General features: G+C 36.7%; 1 protein-coding gene across 11 annotated transcripts in view; it reads right to left on the minus strand.

Moving 5' to 3' along the window:
• PLCB4 (phospholipase C beta 4) overlaps positions 1 to 24758 on the minus strand; it is a 200946-nt gene that overhangs the window by 76129 nt on the left and 100059 nt on the right. For 6 of the 11 annotated variants that reach the window (XM_085218966.1, XM_085218970.1, XM_085218964.1 and 3 more), the window contains 8 exons: positions 15121 to 15221; positions 11125 to 11205; positions 10775 to 10834; positions 9336 to 9479; positions 5831 to 5944; positions 4462 to 4536; positions 926 to 1005; positions 361 to 414 (listed from right to left, as the gene is read on the minus strand). In XM_085218966.1, the coding sequence (XP_085075092.1) occupies positions 361 to 414; positions 926 to 1005; positions 4462 to 4536; positions 5831 to 5944; positions 9336 to 9479; positions 10775 to 10834; positions 11125 to 11205; positions 15121 to 15204 (692 nt within the window). In that variant the 5' untranslated portion in view covers positions 15205 to 15221. The remainder of the gene's footprint in view (positions 1 to 360; positions 415 to 925; positions 1006 to 4461; positions 4537 to 5830; positions 5945 to 9335; positions 9480 to 10774; positions 10835 to 11124; positions 11206 to 15120; positions 15222 to 24758) is intronic. The other 5 variants (XM_085218974.1, XM_085218975.1, XM_085218973.1 and 2 more) reach the window with 3 other exon arrangements.

Here is a 24758-nt window from a genome sequence, read left to right on the forward strand (position 1 = left end):
ATGGTTCTCTTTCTAAGTATTTTATGAAAAACCTAATCCAGAGTTTGAGGAGTTTAAGACAAGAAAACTGATGCTCTTAGCTCTAAGTGACTTAGAAAACAATTATAAGCACTCATATCTTCTTCAGAATGGACAAAGAGAAAAATTATTAGGTTGATAAGAAGTTCTCCCTAGGTTACCAAGGAGGTATGGAACTCAGCTCAGTATGCCTAGTTCTGTGCTTGTTTTTATACAGGTATTAGAAGGTGACAAAATTGTGTTGTATTTAATTACTAAGCCATAGACCTTTTGTGAAATTGTGCATTGTGAAATTGTGAAAATCAGAACTTGATAGAAACTCGAGTGCCCAATTGTGCTTACCTCCGAACTGGAATTTTCCCATTTGTATTTGTTAGAAAGGCCAGCTTCATCCAGCTGAAATTAAGAAATAAGTATTTTTAAAATATTATTGGTTAAAATTGGGACAGTTACATTCATCTTAAGATTACTGACATCTCTTTGAAATCAGTATGAACACGTAATTATTTCATCCTAAAAAATATTCCTCTGTAGACTTCTAGTGTTTAAAGATAGACCAGTGCTTTAACTGTAAAAGCAGAAAGCAGTCCAAAAGAACCAGTGCATCAATTAACAGGATCAGTTTGAAAAGAAGAAAAATTTATGGGATTCTGTTTCCATATAAATCAGTGAAGCAACAACACAGACAATAATTACAACAGTCAGTATCAATAAATCAAATGAATAGTTAGAATTTCTCTTGGGCAGAAGCCTAGCACAGACTTGAGATCTCTTCTGATCACAATGAAAGGTTACAATGAAACACTAAACTAATTTTCTTCAATACACATTATTTTAAAAAATATATGAAAAAAATAAGGAAATTACAGGGCTAGAAAAATTAAGGGAAGAAAAGAAGGTAACTTACTGTTTCTTGAGACATGTCATTGGACTGACATTGTTAGCTCTAAAGTTATGTATGATGGATCCCAGTCCTTCTACCCATTGCTGACAAACAAAATACAGAAGCAATAAATTAGGAGAATTGAAGAGGGAAGAAAACCTGGTGGAAGGCTCTTCTTCCTTGCAGCTATGGATTATGGTAACTTTCTGAATTAAGGAAAAGAACCCATTCAGTTCACAGGCTATAACACCACATAAAAGCCCAACCACATTTTACCTATTAATATTTTATCCTTCCCTAAACAAAGCGACTGTGCTTTTCATTCTTCCAAGTACCACATGCAGCATCTGCAGTGCTATTAAGACTGTTTACTGCCTGCAAAGGGAAACAGTCCACTGATTGATTTATTAAGCTTCCTATTTATAACCACTATAAATATATGCCTCCTTTTCTGTCATTGCTGACAATATTAGCAATTAATAAGCAACGTTATATGATATGTGATGACATATTTAATTGGTCCAATGTTAGGAAAGGAATGAAACAAAATATTAATAAGCCACAGCAAACCACGGGGAGGTACAAAAATTTCTCTCCAATGCTGACCTCATCTAACATCCTGTTACATATTCAGTCCTGCTTTCTTTCTGGCTTTCATCCTTAAAAAGGAAAACATTCCTGCAATCATCAGTCCAACTTTCAGCCAACAACAGTATTATAGCACTTATGTAACCCCTTTTTATGGATCTACTTTTCTACTATAGCTCATACCTAGACTTTGCAGTGCTGTATAGAAGAAGCTTAAGGATTAGACCTTAACATGAACTCACATTGATTTTAGTGAGAATGCTGGCAGAATAAAGCTACCAGAAAAAAAAAAAAAAATAAATGATAGCATTAAAGGCCAAGTTCAATCTCAATTATGCCACTGTAATACTAGGATTACTCAACAGATAATTTATGGTGGTGGAACTGAGATGGGATTTGGTCCACTGTTTAATATCAACCTAATGAATAAAGCTTCTTGTTTTATTCTGGCCAAATTCTGTGCTTCTGCTTGGACTGACTTGGGCAGAAACCAGAATTTTACACTTACAAATACACAGAGAAGAATATATTTTTATTTTCATGAATAAGTGCTGCAAATCTGCAAATTAGATGAAAAAAAAAATAGCATTTATATGGAAGGAATACTAAAGTATTTAGAAAATTGCATATGGTGAACTGCCCACAGTTAATAACCATTGGCTAAAATAATACTAAAAAGGCCTGAAATGTCAATTCAGTAAAGAAAACACCTAAGCAGACTCCCGTACTCATTCAAGGCATTCAAGGCCAGGCTGGATGTGGCTCTGGGCAGCCTGGTCTGGTGGTTGGTGACCTTACCTGTGGCAGGGGGGGTTGAAACTAGATGATCTTTGAGGTCCTTTTCAACCCACGCCATTCTATGATTCTATGATTAAAGCATTCATCTTGTTATAATGCACAGAATTATTTATCTTTGATTTTGTTAGCACATCTGAAATACATGAGATACTGCCTAAAGATGGGCATCCTGGAGTGAGAGAGCATTATACAACCAAGAAGCCAGTCCAGTAAGCAGAAAACCAGATAGGGAGGTAATGCAAGTGTAGAACCCCATCAGTTAAACATCACTCTAAGCACTGCTCTTTCTCTTTTCCTGTAACATTTGCTCTGCCCTTGCTGTCTCAATGTGCCCTAATAGTCTAACCTACCCTACACTTCCAAGATCAGCAAGTCTCTGCCAGGGAAAAAAAACATATCCCCACATGCTTAGATGCGTAGGACACAGTATCACCTCTAAAGTAGATTGCAAACCTGTGCTTGGAAACAAACTATCAGATTACTCTCCCATTTTTCTTTTCCCAGCTTCAAGAATAAGAGGACTTAATAGTGATAGTATGGGTATGCTGTCTAGCAATATAAGGAAAGTAAGGTTCATGAGAAGACAGAGCATTTTTTTTAAAACTGATACAATTGAAAGCTGTTGACAGACTTAGGAAACACTTATCTTTTTCTACAAATGCTCCCTCACCTAAGTTGATACAGGAAGACTGTGATAATTTTAGGATAAATGCCTGTTTCTTTCTGATTTCTTGTACAATGAAAATCTGACTCTGATTTATGCATTATTTTATTTAACAAATTAGAATAAAATGTCACATAACTGCTTCATTAACATTGCCATGGCTGTATAAAATGTCTTCCTCATATGATCTGGATTATTCTCACTAGTCCCCTTACAAGGAATTCAAAACCTTTTAACACTGACACGAAAAATAAAATGGTGTACACACAACAAACAAACGAACAAAAAAAAGAAGTCTTCAAGATTTACTTAAGCAAATTGCATGTTGTGAATAAGTTTGTCTTTCAAAAAGACATATATTTCTGCTAAAAATTGTCATCAGTGCAGTACTGGCAATGTCACCATTTCAACAGGAAATAAACACATACAGACCCACTCTGATTTGAAGGCAACAGACTGCAACTATACCAGATGTAACAATTACATTCGCTAGTAAGGTTACCCTGCACTCAATAGCAGTTACTTCTGCACATGAAGAAGAGTTGCCAAAAAAAAAAAAAAAGGAACATTGACAGAATAAAATATAGGTACAGTGAGAAATCAATACAGTACCCACTTAGTAAATAATTTCTCTGCAGGAATTATCCCAATGATTCCCACTTTGGAGATACTCTGTAATCTTTATTCAGTGATAAGGTCTTTCCTGCCAATTTAGGAACAGGCCTCGTGTACACTGAAAAGGCACAGAACTGCAGCCAAATGCTGATATAACACAGAAGCATCACTTCTCTGCTGGCAGCAAGCAAAAGAGTAACTCTACCCATCTATGAATCATCTTTACGTTAGTATGTGCCTTGGGCAGGATATGGCAGCTCAAGAGCCACATTTTCCTATCTGTGCCATACTACATAGCTGCATGACGATGTAGCATCTGGGTGCCCTGGGTGTTCAGGGCTAAAGCAGTTTCTGGAGCATTTGTTTCATCCGACATTTCCCACGGCTACCAGCCGGCCTCAAATTAAAACTGGGAATAAGAGAGCTTAGGGGAAAAAAAAAGTGTCTGGATTTTGAACATGCTATATAGAAGTGAAACAGCATAAGATTAAAAAAAATCCTCATCCACACATATAGGTTCAGTGCAATATACTCAAACTCTCTGTCAACTGTTCAATATGGAACATCCTTCTGAATGAGAATAGTTTCCTAATATCTATCTATATCTATATCTGTAGATATATCTATATCCACTATAGAAATATTTGCAAAATATTCAAAACCTGATTACTGTGACAGACATCAAGCTGGCAATATATTGTTTCCTGTCAGCATAACATTGCCAGATTAAACATACATTTGTTTGATGACCTTGTGGAAGAGATGAAAGAAGAGCTCAGATTTTTGCCTGCTAATACACTAAGAAGAACATAGCAGCATCCTTGCTTTTGTGATAAGACAGTTCTGCTAATTTTACAGATTACATTAAAATACCTGTAAACCTATGCAAACATACAAATGTACAACCGTCCTTCTTTGTGCTCAGCATCTCAGCATCTCCAAAGTAATACCTCTCCAATGAAGAAAAATCCTATAAACAAGATGAAAGTCTTAAATGAGGGAGGTACAAAACACTTCAGTTGGGTTCACATAAAGTGGAGTTACAAAATATTTTTGACAGAAATACAGGATATATTTGGTTCTCATTCACATTAGTGCTAAATATTTTCAGATTTTCAACATACGGCTCAGTCCCTTTAATTTGTCAATATTACTCCTGAACTGTTCTCCATATACCAAAAATTACTCTGCATGCATATAGAAGAAGAATCTGAGCCCTGCTATCTAATCTTAGAGAAAGATTAATCTTGAAAGGAAATAAAAATGAAGACAAAGATATCTTACACACAGACATTTAGGCCAACACAAACAGGCTGTGATAAGCAATATGTCTTGTTTTTCTTTAGTCTGATCTAACATTGTCAGATATCTCTTTAATGAGAAGATTCATGAAAAATTTATTGAAGATGCACTCACTCATATTTTGCTGTAGTACTCAAATGCCTTTCAGGCACTTAGTAACCTTGAATTAGCTGAGGTTCATTGACGAAACACTGGCAAAGCAGCAGGGTGCACAGATAAATTTGACCTTTCAGCTCTCTTTTAGCCATCAACCTTAAATTAGGAGTGTTAAAAGGGGCATAAGTTCTGAAGGGCTAAAAACCCCTGTAATCTACAGATCAAGCAATTCCAGATAAGGTCATCTGTGACTTATTTATAGGCATTATCCTGACCTCTTGAGGTTATTTGATCTTTTTCCTTGCAATTTCTCCACAGTTGCAGTCAGCTTAATTCAAGCAGTGGGAAAGCCAGGGAGGATAGGTGTCTACCTATCAGAATAAAGGGCTTAAGAGCCTGATGTTTCAGGAAACCCATGAAGAATACAGCGGTGACTCTCAGTTCTCATCTAGAAACAAGTGGCTGGCTGGGATTCCTGATATTTTGCCCTTATCCATCGATGTTTTGACCAGTAGATGTCCCTCTTCTCTCAACTTACATATCACAAAAATCATTTCTGTGAAAATTACTGTACCTTTAAAGAATAAGACAGGGAAAGTCAGGACACTAAACTAGTGACAGTGAAAAGCCATCCCCAAACTGATCAGAAGGAACACAGATTTACTTGATATTGCATAAAAATTCTGTTACAAAAATAACAGGGCCTCTTCCTACTTCAGGTATTCCATCTGGAAAGCAGAAGTTTACACACACTGTGATGTGAGTTGCCTGATGTGTATAGTTCACACCTTCAACAAAGCTTTGCATCCTGGAATCACTTCTGCAGCATTAGAAGGGTCTATTCTAAAAGCGTCTGGAAAACTTACTTTGTCTGTTTCTGTACACAGGCTCAGACAAATGCAGTACGGATATGCACGGCTATGAAGCACCAGGGCTGGAGTTTTCAAATTATATGATTTGGGCAAACAACTAATAACTTGCTTCACAGAAAAAAGAAAAAAAAAAAGAAGAAGGAAAAAAATCAGGTTCAACTGAAACAGAATGTTTTTTTTCCTTATCATAACCATGGTGGTCCACTTAACCATTTTATACAAACCGAAATCAATTTTAAAATGAAAAATACTATTCCAACTGAAAAAGTGAGAAATTTAAGAACATCAAAATGAAGCTCTCCCAACTGCAGTCATCTCCAATACCAAATATTATTAGCTGGACAACAAGGATGCCATTTTACCTGTATGTTTTTTAGATGATTAGCAGTGTACTTCAGCACATGCTTGCTATTCAGTCCAGTGCCTTACAGACTAGCTGTGTTTCAATTTCTAAGTAATGCTATTGAAGAAAATGTCCATTTTTTACCAAGTCCAGCTATGCCAATATGAAAGATTACTCCCCTCCCCCTTCCTTCCCTCATTGCCTCCCATCCCAATCCACCAGACAAGTGAAAGTTTCACCTCTAAACAGATAATTCACTTCCTTGAGGTGAATTAGGAAAGCTCACACAAACTCTTCTACCAGCAGGGCAGTGCCAGAGATGGTCCTTGCACTAAGTCCTCATTTAAGGAACGTAAAAAGAGCTGACTTGACTTAGGATAATCTTTTAAGACAATATCCTTAGTGTATCAGCAAGGTGTATAAGGAAAAAAGACAAAGTCCAGATCTTATGCTGGTAAACTACAAAAGGTTCATTGGAGTTTTGCCAACTCTGGATAGGTCAGCATACAGCCAGAGTGCCTTCACATTAGCGCTGCATTGCTTCTGCACTAAGAAAATTTGCCTCCAAACATTCACTGGCCTATTCAAATGCCCTAGACTGGGGAAAGCAGATTATCAGATTACTAGGTCACAGGAAGCGTATCTACTGAGTAAACTGTGTTATAATTTACACACAATAATTTGTATGACTGGATTTAAGCAGGATTGCTAACTTTAAATGTAAATTTCTCCCTTGTATATTCACTGTCTACTATCACACTGAAGCAGCTTTTGGAGTATCGACGAAAGCTAACTGCGATCAAACAGACTACACCCTACTTTGTGGCTGTTGGAAAATTAACACTTGAAGTTCAGTGAAGACTGAGAATTATAGAATTGTTTGATTTGGAAGGGATCTCTAGAGGTCACCTAGTCCCACTCCCCCGAATTGGCCAGGGACACCTATGGCTGGATCACGTCACTCAGAGCCTGGTCCAGCCTGACTTTGAATGTCTCCAGGGATGGGGCACACAAGACCTTTGTGGGCAAGCTGTTCCAGTGCTTCACTACCCTTATTGTAAAAAACTTTTCTTATATCCCTTTTATCCAATCAGAATCTTTTCTCTGTTAGTATGAAATCATTTCCCTTTCTCCTATCACAAAAGACCCTGCTAAAGAGTCTGTCCTCTTCTTTCTTAGAAACTCTCCTTAGGTACTGAAAGGCTGCTCTCAGGTCTCCCCAGAACCTTCTCTTCTCCAGACTGAACAGTGCCACGTCTCCCAGCCTGTCCATGTAAGAAAGGTGTTCCATCCCTTGGATCATTTTTTGGCCCTCCTCTGGACACACTGCAACATGTCTATGTATCTGGTGTGCTGAGGACTCCACATCTGGACCCAGTATTTCAGGTGAGGTCTCACAGCACACAGAGCAGAGGGGCAGGATCATCTCCCTCAACCTGCCGGCCATGCTTCTTTTGGTGCAGCCCGGGACTTTCTGGACTGAGAGGGTACATTGCTGGCTCACATTCAGCTTGCCCTTCACCAGTACCACTACAGGCCCAATCGATTCCCATGTACCTATATCCTCAGTAAACTGCCACTTTAGATGCAACTTAGAAAAGGTTTACATTGGTTTTGTCTTGATTTACCTTGCTGTCCCACTTGTGTCTCAAACGTATTAGATTGGGAGGATGACTACTGCTGACAAGCCATGGATATATAGTTCATGGTGGTAAAACTCCCAAACATAATACTGTTACACCAACAAGCCTGTCAAAACCTACCCGAAGAAGAGTGTAGCATATGATACTTTTTGATAAGCATATTGCTGGTTAATGAAGCAGTTTGTATTTTAGACAGAATAGTCAGCTCATTTGTTGTGACAGTTTTTGTAGGTCAACATACTCCTCACAAGCCAGTCAGTCTAACACAGTCTACTGATATTGAAGAGGGCTAACAAACTTAACTGCACTTTTATTTACTTATTTTTTCCCCTCTCAGAGAAAATCAGAGATGTTTTTGGGTTAAGCATAAAAGTGAGTGAATACTGCCAGCATCTTCTTTACTTTGCTTCTTAAATGTTTGCAAATCATAACTGTGGCATGTTATATCCCTGGGAGCCTGCTGAAAATACACCCAGTAAAATCAGTGTAGTGTTTCCATACAAGTTATACAAGCATATCTCCTTTCACCAAGTTTTACTCAGAACTTCTGATGTTAAAGATATATGAAACCAAGCAATGAAAAAGTAACCGAGTCTGCCAAGGGATTTAATAATGCTGTGTTCAGCAAACAGACGCTCAATTCTGAAGGAGGGGATTTAGCAGGTGTATACTACTCATCAGTATTCTCATCAGTCTATATTTCAGTGGCAAAACTAGGTATAATACGCTGTTAAATATAGACAATCAGGAGAGAAAAGCAAAAAACGTGATTTTTTGAAATCCTTTGAATGTCTGGGTCTAAGTATTCATACAGGATTCGTACAGTACCAGTACTCAGGATCAAGCTTCTCAGAGCAGTTTTGAGCAGACAGATTAAGTTCCAGGCCTTGGTGAAGCCCCAGAACTTACACTTGAGTTGCAACTATTAACTCTGAGAACAATGTCATATAAAAAAGCACCACTGTTTGTTCCATGTAAAGGGAAAACGGAAAAGAACCTGGGTACACTGAAATCCTCTCAACTGTACAGAATTTTCTTTCCTGTCTTTGTTTTTTCAAATAATGTAAACTCCGTGATACAATTAGATAATCGCTGAATAAAATTTTGGAGGGCTGAGCTCTGCTTACTGTGGAAATAAAAGTAATTGCACTTCTCTTTAGTATCACTATGTGTTACAAATTCACAGCATAATCTCCACATAGTCTACTGTGCAAGCCCCACACAAAGATGCTTAACAGTTAGGGGGAACACTGTGTCTTGTATGTCTCCCTACTTTTGATAAATTACCATGCCTACAAAGGCTGGTAAAATCACCATGTCCTTTTAGCACAGTATGCAGATATTCATAATGTTTCAAATGGATGTTTGTTGTCCTTTTGAGAGTGTGGCAGCAAACATTTGAACAAGTATTTCAGTCAGCAGAGTAGGCTGATTTACTTAAGAAAAACAACTGCTTACTATTGAGGAGCTTTCTTTTTTTTCCCCTCCCACACACTCCTTAATTGTGAAGTACCTTGGCAACTTCTGTGTTTTCTGCTACCATGAAAGTGAAGCTGATGTTCACCAGATCTATACCACTGCAAACACACACTATCCGTCCTTCCAACTCATTTTCTGATTTTCCAACAGCCTCAAGTGCAGTCAGTATTTTGGGATCCTGTTAAGAAGAATAGAGAGCTTGTTAGAGTTGTAGTCCTTTTGTTATATAACGCACTATGGTAAAGATGCATCTTTATCTCCATGCACATTAACATCTTTAAATCTTTGCCAGTCATCCTAAATGAGTGCTTTCATTTATAATCACTGTGTGAAAATCCAGAAAACTGTACATTTTAACAAATATGAACACAAACATGAAGGCTCAGACGCAAACCAAGTACTTTAAATACATTTCATAAATACATTTCATAAAGTTAAATAAGAAATTACATATATTTTAGTCATAAAAAGTAAATTGAATCAATTGCAAGAATGAAAATAGAGAAAAATATTAATCTATAAATAAATTATCCCAATCTGGTTAGATCTATAACTACTGAGAGTTATCATCTGTGTGACTCTTGGGCTGTTTCTTAATTATACATCTTACAAGTTGGTCTCTCTTCTGAAGGTCAAATACTATAGATTTGATGGGCATAAAGAACAAGACAGAGGTGAAATCTGAAGCATATTGCTATAGCACTCTGCACGTGAAGCATGGTGTTTACTGCACTACCTCTCCTTGTGCCCCTTTCTCCATGGGGGAAAGCATTTTAGTTTATGGAGTCCCAAGAGAACTACTAAGAGATAATTATCTACAGGTAATACAGAAGCACTTAGCACTTCAAAGTAGAAATGCTGAGGTGTTAACCTTGTTTCATAAGAAATTTTCTAAACTAAAGGGCTGGAGGAAAGAGGACCATTTTTCATCTCAGGAAAACTCTCATTTTGCTTACTCAATTTAAAATATTTCTAAAGTTTTAGATTTCTACAGAAATTCTTCAAAAGCACAGGCAGTGACCACTGATCCCAGTTATTTCTGCCCTCTCTGATCATATAACTGCTGAACACAGATGCAAACAAAACTTTTAGGTTTTTTATTAATGAAACAACAAATTTAGAACAGATAGGAGCAAAATTTGGAATACAAAACCTTTTTTTTTCTTTCCAGATTTCTTAAACTGTATTACAATACAGTATTAGAAAAGTAATTAAGAATACCTAATAGATACACTTAGTATCTTTTGTTCCGCTTTCAGAGCATGCTGAAAGCCAGGCACAGTACTAAATCAGGAAGATCAGACTACAGACTCTTCCCAGTGCAATTACTCCAAATCACCTGATTTTAGAATGTGATTGCAAAAGAAAAGGTTTGCCGTCTGTAGTTTTTAAATAAATGAACTCCACTACACATTTTGCCTTCAGTTTAAATATTCTCTGTTTAAAGAAGAATAAAAGCTAACTATAGAGTACCTTTGGAACAGCTCCAAAACGAACACTGTTGATCAGGGAACACTCTAACACCTGTCCTTCCTGAAATGGTAAAAAAATATATATATATATACAAGTTCAAAGATCTGTTAGGACATAAAACCAAAATAATCTATTTCATTTGCAGTCACTATTGATTAACACTAAACAGTACATTTCCCTTACATTTCTGTTAATTCCTTCTTAAGTACTTCATTTTTGTAAATTCTGAAAGAACAGAACTAAGGTTAGTTTCTAATATAAAGTAGCACAACAGATCTTTCAAAGTTAGCTAGGATATGAAACAAGTGGGATAATATGTAATACATATTCCTGACATAACCATAGTATACCTTTCCTTCACTTTTCCAGCTCAGAAAAAAGCCAAATTCATCCACTTGAAAGAGACAATTGCTTTCAAAGACAAAAGATTCCTATAGAAAAGAGAATAATAGACCATTATTTTAGTGTCAAATGTCATGAATTAATGTATTGCTCAACAGACACAAGATTATTACATGTTTCCCTTGGAGAATTTGTCATTCCTAAGCAATTAGAAATAAGGAGAGAGGCTTATGAGAAAATGATAATTTTTAGTGATGCGTCCTTTCGCCAGCATTTTAATCACTAGGATGCACTTAATACTTTCATTCTTCTCTATATAACTACAAAGCTTCTTTTTTATTCAATAAAAATGCTGATTCTTACCTCAAAAGTCTTAATGAAATTGAACTTTAAAAATATTTATCAAAACTTCAGTACTTCAAGTTTTGTAAGGGTTAAAATTATTTATTGTTCATACTGTGCTCAGGATCATCAAATGGTAACATTTTGTTTTAACATTCAGAAATCAGGAAGTACTTTTCTGTTAGACTATGACAATGACAATGTTGCTCAAGTATTTTGTAGCCAGAGTACCTGGCAAGCGGAATTTGAAGAATATCAATTATCAGAGAAATTAAGAAAGGATAGCATATGAGAAGAACTAGACAAGGCAAAAATATCAGATTAGCTGAATTAAAAAAGAAATTTCCTCCATATACCTCCAGCCCCAAGTAATGCATCACAAATTAAGCTAAAATGTAGGATAGCACTGATAGGACTGGCACATCGTAGTTTTCCATCCATGTAGCAAACAATTATGTTAATTTTACAGACAGGGAGCTGAGACAGAAAAAGAAAGTTGCTGCAGCTCTGTCTGACCAAATACCACTACACATAGGCTTCCAGCATGCACTGCTCTGGCTGTCTTTCTCTACCACAGGTTCTATTTTCCCACCTTCACCACAGCACTCATCCTTCATTAAATGTACTCATTGCCAGACAACTCAGAATTACTAGCTTTACAGTCGCTGGTGTCCTGTAGTATTTCATATCAAAACACAGGTACCAATCTAAATGATTGCCTCTTGCATTATCCGGAGAGATTACTCACAATCAAAGGCAGGCAGCTTTTTTGTCATTTATTGCATCTCCATCTATCAAAAAGCTCTTGATGTACCAAAAATGTTTTCACAGAGGTGTTTATACAAGCCGTATTCATGCTGATGTCCCACCCTAGCCTTCAGTGTTTTCACTAAATTCTTTTTTCTGCAATTTGTTTTCTTGCATTGTAAAGAAGGCACCTACCACGAGAATATATACATGCAACATGACCAGTCAGATTCCTAATCGTGTCTGATTGTTTTCTTCTCTTATTCTGAGACAGTTCTATTCTAGACTTTTCAAAATCAATACTGTTTTGCTCAAAAAATACTTCTGCCATTTTGTAATCCTGCCAGGTAAATGACTCACCTATCAGCAAAAGATGGATGAAAACAGCACTCCACACTACAGTAACCCAGATCTTCCTAACTGCTCAACAAAACTTAAGCAATAAAGGACTCGTTGAGCTGTACAAGAGCTATTCAGTCACTCATAACCTGGACTGGGATTCCTGGGGCCTTGTTCTGCACTGACTTGCTGTGTGACTTTAGTTCACTTATCATTTATCTTTTTCCCCACTAGTCTTTTCTGAAAAGTTAAGGTAGGGAAATTAAGTACAGAATCTCATTGAAAACTAGAATGCAGGTCTGAAACATTTATCTTTTAAATTACAAGCCCAACAGTACAGGGATTGGATTTTGCTATGCTTGCATTATATCCCTAAAGCAATGCTGTTTTTCTCTTCTGTAGTCTATCTGCTTACTACCGCAACAAAATAAAATCATAGCATATGTGTGTCATAAACCTGACAGTATGAAACAGCTACACCATCTAGAGTTCACTGTTTAAAAACTACAGATCTTAACTTCTGAGTCACTGGTTTTGTTTTTCTTTTATAGCCCTTGTAAAATTGCATATGAAATATAAAGTTAGTCACCCAAGTGAAAGCCTTTTAATGTTTTCAGAAGAGATCCCCTTCAGTAAAGCAAACCAGACTCCCAGCTGTAACACAGCAAACCTGGAGTGCACTGCAGCAAAACTTGCAGCAAATAACGCAGACAGGCCACATCACATGGAAGGACAGACACTATTCTGCTCTTGCTGTGGCAAGTAAGATCAGCTTTCTATGGAGTTTTGGAAGAAAATAAGTTCAGCTGCAAGGACCAAGAATTCCATGAAGGCTGTCCCAAAAGTAATGCCTACTGTTTTATTGTTTTATTATGAGGCAGATGGTGGTGATATGACAGTAGAGGTCGAATGTTTCCACCAATACTCTGTTCCATTTTGTTGCTGTGTGAAAGATGGCAGTAGAGGAGAGTCTGACAGAATAGCATCTGATATGGAAGTGCATATGAAGCAGAAAGATGTGGAACTGAATTCCTCTGTGTGGAAAGGATGGCACTCATTGATATTTATCGATGCTTGCCGGAGGTTTATGGAGACCAAACAATGTTTGTGAGCACAGTGTGGTGGAGGATGGTGTGCATTTCAGCAGCAGAGACAATAACAAGAAAGACAAGCCAAGTTCTGGATGGCTATGGTATAGCTGTCACACCACAAAACGAACATCATCTTGATTAGTTCATCTCTGTTGATTGGCTAAGGGTAGTGATTATGTTGAAAAACAGATTTGTAGCCAAGCATTTGCTCTCTGTAATAGTGTTATTGTGATCTTTGTATCTGTTGTAGTTTCCTTGGGAAGACATAGGAGGCATTACTTTTGGAGTGACCTATATAGTTTTCCATTTAAATCCGTAGATGCACAGTACCATCTGTTGGCTAATGTTGCATGAGTGCCTGCTGGGTACAACAGCCAACAGTGCAGAAGTATTCCATTTCAAAATGTTACTTTCTCTCTACCATTATACCAAGAACCCAGGCACCTCACTGAGTATATACCACACTGAGACCTGAGCACTTGAACTCTTTTGCATGTGCTCAGTCTCCATTTCTCATCTAAGGTGCAAGAGAAAAATCATGGCCTATAACCTCGCACCTGGATGCTTACAGAATGAATTTCCAGAACAGTATTTGCTGAAGGAAAAACAAAGCTTTTAGGAATCTTCTTTCTAAGGCATTCAACAGTAGTTCTTGTTAGCTTATCTGTCCCCAAAACTGAAAACACACGTTGAAAGAACTGTGCCTGCTTTGGCAGTCCTCATGATAAGAAAAACACATTTAGCTACATTTCAAAAGGTAAAAGGAAAATCCTAGTATCCCTGTTGGTACTCACTGAGATAACTTCCTGTCCAAATGAGATTAAAGATAGACCCTGAAAAAAGCATTCTCAGAGGTGCATCAGTGGTTAATATAAGGTGAATGTCTCTACCTTTTATTTTGACTGTCTGTGTAAAATGTCCTGTTTTGCACTTCTGTAATAGATTTGTATTAAAGCACAGCTGAAGCTGGGATCACTGTAAACATATTTCAGACAGATTACATGTTGATTTTCTAATGGAGATAAAACCACTCTAGATCTAATATTAATGATTTATGCTCTCCTACTTTCCCCCATAAGATGTAGGTCGTTAGCTTATATATTATATATTATATTATATATAACTCCTCTGCTCACCCCAACTCAATTTGATACATGTACAAAAAATGGAAGAACGCACTTTGTTCAGTAGTGTGCTTCACAGATCTGCAAGATGAGAGCTTTATGATATTACAGCTATTTTGATCCAAATCTCCCTTTCTATTGCTCAGAGTTTATTAAAAATCAGTGAGATTAAACATACTTCGGAGTTATTTTGTTTAAAAGCAAAAAGCTGTAAAGCAATAAAATGGAATGGTATTTTACCCCCAGATACATTTCTTCAGATATGTGAAAATTCTTGTATGATGAGAACAAAACATGAAATACTCTAAACCATCTGCATATTTAAAAGGGAATAGCAAATGAAATGCAAATGGCCTCTTACCTCTTCATATCTATCAAACACAGCTCCATCTTGCATAAAAGAGGGAACCGGCTTCTGCCAGTTAAATTCATAAGGTTTTGCCATGATTATAGAAGAAAAACCTGAAATGGAATGAAAGGGTAGAGTTCAATTGCTGTGTTTTTAAAGGAATATTTCGAAGTCCAAACAGAAAAAATAGTGACTTTTAGCTTTTCTGTTCACAAAGGGATATTAAAAAGTCACTGTGCATTTCCAGATGAAAAGTTTTACTCACAAGATTATTTTTGTTCCATAACTCAAATGAAAAAATGATCAGAAAATGTGTGTCAACTTAATTATTTGAAAGAAACACCTGCCACTAGCATCCCTTTAGTTTAAATACCTGTTATATCACTCCTAGAGCAGGGTTAGGAATAACCCTAGGCAATACAAAGTATCATAACTGATAATAAAAAGGAGTACTTCTTTTCTCAGGAAAACATCAGGTACTAAGATGACAGAATTAAAATGAAAACAAACAAACAAAAAAAAACAAGACAAAAAACCAAAAACCACTGAGCTGCATATTACATAGGCAAAATACATTTTTCCTCTGTGTGTTTTTTTTTATTAATTATTTCAAAATCTATATATACTTTGCAAAGTTTTGTGTATTTTCAGTAAGATTTTATACATAACTGAAAACATAAACAGCATGTAGGTTCATGGGGAAAAAATTATTCAGGAATACATGGCATTACATGAAACTACCTAGTATCATTGCTCAGTGTGGAAGTTTGAGTATGAATAACAGAAGACACTAATTAGAATACAATACAGAAACCAGAACATGCAAACCTTACAATAAAGTCTGCCAAATCCCTGTCCAACAACTTGGTGCTTTCTACGTTATGTTGCTTTTCATTTTGCACAGGAAATCCCAGCTACTCTGTGAAATGAACAGCTTAATGATGCCACATCTAGGATAAATATTATCTTGGTTACTCCTTCACACATTAGACCACGGTGGTGCTTCCTAGATTATGTTGCTTTCCCCTGCACAGGGTCTGACTTCGGAGTTCCTTGGAAAACCCAGGCCATCCTCCTCAGGGGTCACCAGTTGTTTCTGTTGGGGCCCAACGAAACCTTTGGTGCAGCATCCTTCCTTGCTCAGAAAAGGACTGACAGACTATTTTCCCCTTCTGTGTCCCCAGAGAGTGCCTAGTACACATACTGGCACTGCTTTTACTGGACCTGTGCTGACACAGAAGGCTTTCCACTCATCAGAAGACGGATGTGACTTTTGCAACAAAGCAACACATAGCTGTTAGACCATTCTATAGATGGGGACAATCTGAAACCACACTACTGCAAAAGCAAACTCAGTGCTGCAACTTGTAATTCAATTTTCTACCCCCTCTGCATCATGAGACAGCACTCTTCACTAAACCTTAATGTGGGATTGGTTAGTTTTATGTTTGCTGGCCAGGTGTACAGAAAGGAGGAAGTTGTTATCCCAAATTCCTGCTGTATCATCACAATTTTTTTCCTAGTCATCACTATCTTGAAGGTACTGCTACAGGAAAGTGCCAGTGAGATCCCCTGCCTTCAAAGAGAAGGACAACCCAGGCTGAAAAAATTGCTTCTCCCTGCCACTGTGTTTGAAATGAGATTCAACAAGTTGATGACGGTCAGAAACATCTAAATTTCAGGAAGCAGGAAGCAAATACTGAGGAAAACATCCTGCTATGCTTGCCTTAATCTTACATTTAACCACTATTGACCAGTTCTAGTAACACGATACAGGGCTAAGTGTAACCAGCACAATTCTTCCTCTGTTATAATGCAGGCAATAAGCCCAAGCAAAGTTTGTGTAAGTAAGTAGAACAAAAAGCATACATACAATTAAAGGGAAAGCACAGTGCTCTGTGACATCAATGCTATGCAAACCATCTCTGCAGTGCTTGCTTACACCAAAACTCCGAATAGCAGACTAAAACACTGCCAACTAGGTAACAATGCTTCCATGATGTTCTTAGACTGAAATATCTACTTTGACTGAACTTTAAATCCAGAACTGATACAAGTGCTTAAAAAAAATTAAGAATATTGTAGTACCCTTCTTCTCTGCCATGTTCTTATTCTTATCAAAGATGTTCTAGCAAGAAAGAAAAACAAGAAGTACAAAAGGATTTAGATATTACTTCTAAAGGACTCTGTCCAAAACTACCTTTAAGAACAGCTAGTTTTATATTGAAAAAAATATTTCAACTCTTAAAAAAAAAAAAAAAAGCAAAATGCGTTTTGATGCTGCTTAATCTCTTCACCTTCTGCCTTTTTTCTGCTCATTGATGCGTAGACATCAAGGATACATGTTATGTTTTCAAAGCCTTGTAAGTTACATGAATTCATTCCCTGAAACAATCAAACTCAGTTCTAATATGCTACGTATTTTATGCAGCAATACATGTCACCAGCTTGTGAAGTCCTTCTGAGAAAGGCAGAGGTATTCCGTTCTAATTCATAAGAAACATGATGACATTTTCAAGGCTGTGAAGAATAGTTTTTCATAGACACAGATTTTAAAACCTACAAGCTCTGCAACAGCTCAGAACCGCTGTATAAAATATATCACAACGTTTCATTCAGCATCTAGCACTCTGAATTCTGTTTGTAACAAGTGTTTGAATGGACATATATCTTTCAGAAAGACTAATTACCTCAGCACTACAAACATGCAACTTTACTGACAATTTCAATTTTGCTGATGTAATCATTTAGTCACTGAAAGATAACTGATAGCTATCGTCTCCTTGTCTGGGTACTTCCTATGATGAAGTTGATTCATTACCTCATTTCTGAAATTAAATAGATTGAATTGTTCAGTTTCTCACTGAAAAGCACACTTTACAAATCTTGGAGTCAGCCTCAACACTCTCCGGTTTTCCAGCAGCCTTTCTGAAGACAAGGGTTGAGACCAGCACATGGAAGCCCAGCACAGCCCTCTGTCATACAAATTAGAATGACTGTCCTTACTCACATAACCTTGCATTTACCTGCAAGAAAACATGCTTGATTGCTCATAATTTAGCAAGCAATCAAGGTCTGTGTCAGGGACTCAAGTTCACTGCTATTTACCATCTCACATACCTCTTCCCTAGCTGTACTCTCTTGTAAGTCAACACAGTCTACAGATGTACTGAAAAGAAGTGTGAAAGATGGCTTGAGTACATGTAGCAAGGAGTCAGACAAAATCTAACAAGATTTTTAAGCTGTATGCTTTAGTAGCAATGTAGAAGGTGAAGAAAAGAGCTTTTAGAAAAGCTCTTTGCAGTCTCTCACATCTCTTACACAAATCTAAAAATATGTTCTTCCATAACCCTCTCAGCATTTACGATCATCAAAATGAAGTATAAAATACTCCTTTGTCACTCATTGGAGCTCTTTGAATCTTTATCAGTTTCTAAGCAGGTCAACCAAAGCTAAAAAAAGAAATAAAATCCCCAGCTATCCACCAAACAAAACAAACAAATGCAACATGCATTTGATTACAAATACGTGCATGTGTACAGCATCTCCATAACAAGAATCAAGAAGTAATGTCTTTACAGAAATTTAATAATTACTAAACGTGTGAAGACTTAACCAAGAGAGATAGATGATTAAGGAACTAAATTTAAAAACAGTCAAATTCTAAGTCTAAAGTTTTAGAACAGATTTTAAAAACTAAAATCCAGTATTTTCATTGATTTAGGATTCTTAAAATATAAAAAAGTCTCTGAATACATACCATTCACAAAAGCAGAAAAAACCTACTCATATAAAATACACCTGAGGTCTTTATCAATGAACACAAGGGAGAAGCAGGTTAAGCCTCGCAAGTGCAGCAGTTAAATGACTTTTGAGCTATATCCATATTCCTTTCTTTCAACACCAATTTAAGCCCGAGGTCATAATTTGGGTCACAAGAAAAAGCACCTTTTGATTCACCTGGATTACCTGAAAGGTGAGGACACAAAATTAATCATATCCAGAACAGCATTATTTAACACAAAAGTCTTCCTCTTTTACATACTTTGCTGTACTATGCTTAATCTGGGGTGCAGGGGGAGAAGGGCTGCTTTTTTTTTCATTCTTTGACCAAACAAAGGACAAGGTGTGGCTGAACAGGAGGAGGAAGGGATTCTGTTAAAACAAAGCAGACAAATGTTTGGGGAAAGAGGTGATATTCTAAACTAACTCACAGGGCTGGCTAGCATGATGGATAGGATACTCCTTGGATCCCATAAACATCCTGTCAATGTTGAGACAGCGTTGGAAAGGACAGCAGTATCCCTCTGAGCTGATCTACTCCAGCCTAAAACACAGTAACTCTCAATTTTTGCAGCATGCTTAACCACGAGAATTATAAAAATATCTGTAGCATTTTCTTCAGTGACATTATTTTTGCCTCTGGAAAGAATCACTCACTGCTAAGCTAAAGCTGAGGAGGCTCCATACTTTGTGTTACACCACTCACTTCTTCAAATCACACTACCTAAAAAGCGCACTGGTTACCATCCATGTAGGCAAGGGCAAACTATAAGCAGCAACTCAACACTATGCAAGGTTAGTAATCTTGCCCTGGTGTATGTACTTTATTCTTACTGTCACAAGGAAACAAAAAACAAAACTGACAAATTTCCTACTCTTTCCCTTCTTTAAGTAATATATCTTTCATCACCACTGTTGTGATAAGGTTTATCATAACAAAGACAACGAGCTCCGTATCAGCAGACCTGAACAAATTCTTGCTTTAATTGCAGTTCATCCTAACCCAGAAGGTCTACCTGCAGGAATAAAGTTGCTGGTTGTAATCTAGAGTGAGGATCTAGCTGTGTGCAAAGCTTCCACCCACTTAACAAGCAGTGAAACAATGACGTTCTTATAAAAATGCTACAAAATACTGTCATATGCAAATACCACAATTGTTTCTAGATGTATTTACTCCTCAGAGACAAATTTCTTCTGCCCCAAATGTACCAGCATTATCATATGGAAAACGCATACAAGGGTTGTTTTTTAAGTTCTCTGTGAAAAATAACGGCGAGACCCAAACTGCTGAATTTCCGCAGCATCTGTATTACGCTGTAGTGCAATTCCAAGATTTCACAGCTCTCCAGGCTCTTTTATGGTTAAATTTTGTTGTTGTTGTTTTTTTTTCTTTTTTTAAAGAGCATGCTCTTTCAGAAGGTTATTTTTAAACACATTATTCTCACAGTTAATGCAAGCAACTTAGAACCATTCTACCCAAAAAGAATGTCCAGAAAGAACAAAAGACATACAACAGAGCTCAGGCGCTTGAAAATGTATTGTTTAGGAATAGTCTTATTTTTCATTTTGTTTTAATTGCTGGAATGCATTGCCGTGCAGGGGCAGCTGAAAGGTTAGCTGAAAACAAGAAGTGGCCTGTTTGTAACCAACCTCTTCTTCAGCGTTTCACATCAGGTCAGTGGGGCTGCCCACTGCTTCAGGCTAAGGAATGAGTGCATTTGCTGCTAACCACAGAAAACAAAAATTGCTTTTGCCATAGTGCTGAAGATGAGATGGCCCTCCATCAGAACTGTGCTTCAGTCATCACCTCAGATGACAGCCATTATCTCTAACAAGTATAGTGAGTTCCTATGACAGACCACAGGAGTCAAACACAACTTCATTGTTTCCTTAGCTGTTTTTCTGTTTGTCCAAAGGCCCTCCTGATTTGTTAATACCTACAGTGTTGCCCAGTTTTTCTAGTCATTCCAAAGCTCTTGTTATCTGCCCTAAGTACTTAGCACACATCCTTTTTCAAGGGGCACCACACTTTCTGAGAAGTTAGTGGTACATTAGAAAAATAATAATAATACAGAAATGTAAATAAATTTATTCTGGGTAAAGTACAACTGCAACCATACAACAAGATCAAGTTCTGGCTATCAGAAATATTAAGGAATAGCAAAGCAAAATTCAGAGCTACCCTAGTATAACTGGAACTTATTAACAATTTTAAGTGCTAAAACAAACAAACAAACAAAACACAAAGCAGTGATGCAAAATCACAAACGTTACAAATAGTTTGTTGTTGTTGTTGTTCTTTCTTTCTGGTGATGGAAATTTTGATGTTTGCATTTTCTAATTTATAAAAATAAAAGGCAAGGATTTTCTCTAGGAATGATTTATCTTAATGATGCCAAATGTACACGGAATTTAGCAAAGTGCCTCATCAAAAGATACAATGATTATTAATTTTTAGTTACACGTATACTTCAGTATCCATCAAACAGTAACTTACTGCTTCTAACCTGTTGAGATCACGTGTAATTTCACAAAATGAGCATACAATGAAGAACCTTTTCCTAGAACTTTCCCCATTTTGGCTCATTCTAACAATAAACACTAACCACACATAAAAATAAGTTGTTTTTAAAAAGTTGAAAGCATCAGTTTTCTCTTTAGTTAAACAGGAGAAGTATTAGAGGCATTCAATATTTAGCACAGTGTTAAACATGCCATATCCTGGAAGTCATCCTCTCCTGAGGTAGAAACAGAGAATGAACTGGATAAAAGCAATGGATTCCATAAATAATTTTCAAGATCTTCTCTGAATTGCTGTACCATATGATGCGTATATACCATGTATTTTGATTTAAGAAACAATGAGTTCTAAAAACTTTAATTGCTTCACTCCTTGGCTTTCAAATGTAGAGTGTTAAAACAAAGTCTACTTCATAAATCAGTCTAAGGAAATAAAGAAACAAAACGAACAACTAACCAACAAATGAGAAGTGTGTACCACTTGCAGTACATCAACTATTTCCTGAATTATTTGACGCACAATTTTTCTTCACAACTCTGTAAAACCTGAAATGTTGAATAATTACAGCAATATAGATAAACCAGTATGAAGTATGGTATCTTTTATGTTAACTAAATTTATGAGTGATTCTGACATTTAAAACTTCAGAACCTTCTTTTCAGCTTCTTTCTGGGGTTATGTATTCTCCAACAGAAGTTATTCCTGTATCTGAGTGTGATAGAATACATAAATAAATGTTTAATATTAAATTGCTAAGAAATCCAATGGAAGTATGGAGAAACTCCAAACAACCATAATGGAGCAACATTCCTGTTACGAATGCAAGTTTGGGGATCCGAGGCCATCAAACAACTGCACGACTCTAAGATTAAATTATTAACTACAAATACCGTGGAAAAGGTAACACAAATTTCCAAGCCAAACTAATAACAACAGCCTTTCATTTTAAAATACAAGGAAAAGCTTTGGAAATAACAGATTGGTACCTCAAAAATAAAGCAGAATACAATATCTGCTGCCCCATTAACACATTTTGACATTACAGTTGTTAGTCTGCAAACATTCACACAGACTCTTGTATTAATAAAATCTAATGAAAGGTCAGGATCACATTTTTGTAATATCTTCTAAATCTCTGTGGTTGAAATAATCCCTTCCATGGTCAGATACATTAATTCAAACCAAACTTTATTAAAAAGTTTTGACGTGACTTAATATGAGTTTGTTCAAAATATACAGATATTTTAAAAACTAATAATCTGTCAAGAACATAGATGTTATTCTAAAATCTAAAATTAGGATAGTGACAATGTAATCTGCAGGGCTCAATTCTAACTGGTTTTGCAGATGATTTCTGAGAAAACAAGAGTGAACCAGATTGTTGGCTTAAAGCATCAGACAAAAGCAAAGGTGATGATCTTCAGAGGTCATTTCAGTGATCTAAAATGTATTAACATTAAAAAAAACCTTCAAGGGGGGCTTATTATCAGAAGGGAGACCAATTTTTTACACAGACATAGTATATAGATTTTTTACATAATCACAGTACAAGGAGGAATGGTTTTAAACTGAAAGAGGGAAAATTTAGGTTAGATGTTACAAAGAAATTATTTAGTCAGCAGTAGATGAGGCACTGGAACAAGCTCCTAAGAAAAGTCATGGGTGTCCCACCGCTTGACCTGATCAAGGCCAGGATGGAGCCCTGATCTAGTGGGTGGCAACCTTGCCCACAGCATGGGCTATGGAACTGGATGACCTTTAAGGTCCCTTCCAGCCTAAGCCGTTCTGTGATGATATGATTCCTTTCACTCAATATCCTTTTTCTTGTTTTCATCACCATTTACTTCCTCTGTTTACCCAGCTCACTCACATGTTGCTGCTTACCCTAAGTCTCAGCTAGGAGACAGGAAAATGAAAACAGTGTTATCAGATGGCTGGAATGAAATTATTCCCTTCTGTCCACTCATCCAGACCAAGTGGCTGTGGTAAATCCAAACCTTGGGAAGCAGAAAGTTGTAGGCATAGCCTGTCTTCCTTAGCTCTGTGATACAATCTGAACTCAAGTAAGGGCAGCAGCAGGATGGCTGTAACCTGGTTGAAGCAGATCACAGCTTCCTTGCAGCTTTGGTATTTTGGGATGATTGGTTGAATTTTATTTTTCAATCAATATTTTAGGTTCAAACAAAACAAACAGGCAAAGAATCAGAATATACTAATCGTCTTCAACAAAGGCTCTTCCTATGATTCCTCCTGAACACTATCAAGAGAAGAAAGAAATTTGATGTTCCTAGTATGCAATTCAATATCACTGTGCAAAACGTAAATCTATGAGTTAGGATCATATTTAACAGATGGAAGAAGATTATCATAAACTGTCCGGCCTAAATAGCATTGTATAGAATCAATATATCTATTTTTCTTGCTCCTAAACACTTCTCTTGTTGTATACAGGAATAACACACACTATCAGTTTTTCATTTAGGTGTCAAGGGACTCAGGTTAAGCTGAGGTTAAGCAATACTGTTGTTTAGTCCTGGCATTTTCCTCTTAACTCTCTATAACATAAGCTTAGCAAGAAGTGTCTTAATTTCACTTTTATTGATGATGATTTTTACCCGTGTAGAGAGTTTGAAAGAAGTCACAGTAAAATGTCCCAGAACTAAAAGTTATTAATGTTATACATCTTTAATCAACAAGAACATCCAGTATTAGCTCATTAATATAACTGATATAATATATAACTGATCTTTATTTATTCATCTATTTTGAAAATGAGATCACCACATTTCTGAAACATAAGGTGTCGAAAGTAAGCAAGACTAAAAATAAAATGTTACCTATAATTTGGAAATATGGCTGTCTTTTCATCAGAACAGAAGATTGACAGCCATATTTGAGACACACCAAGTTAATAGTTAATTATAGCTTTAATTCCATAGTGATTGAAAAGGAAATAACAGCAGTGCTGAACTTGAAATTACTATTATTTTTACTTTATTATTGTAGATAGGTGGCAGAGTAAGCCTTGTTTAAAATTTGTTTAAGCCAGCTCTTTTCAAATAGCCATTGTGCCATTGCCCAGAAGCTCTGAAAGTAATCGAAAGAGAGTAGGAAAAAGAGTGCATTCCTAAAAAAGAGTCACCAATCTTTTAGCCAATAATTTTATAGTTCAACATAAATGAAAGATGGGGCTTCGTAAACCATGATATCACAGTCTCTTTCACTGACCCCTGCCTCAGAAAAACACCAAAATCTTTATGTATGTTTCTACTAAGCAAATATCAAAACAATTCCCTTGGCAGTGTGCTACATTTCCTGTCACATCGGTCATTACTAAACCGACAGA

The sequence above is a fragment of the Meleagris gallopavo genome, chromosome 2 (assembly GCF_905368555.1).
Source record: "Meleagris gallopavo chromosome 2, MGAL_WU_HG_1.1, whole genome shotgun sequence".
In the NCBI taxonomy this organism is placed as follows: domain Eukaryota; kingdom Metazoa; phylum Chordata; class Aves; order Galliformes; family Phasianidae; genus Meleagris; species Meleagris gallopavo.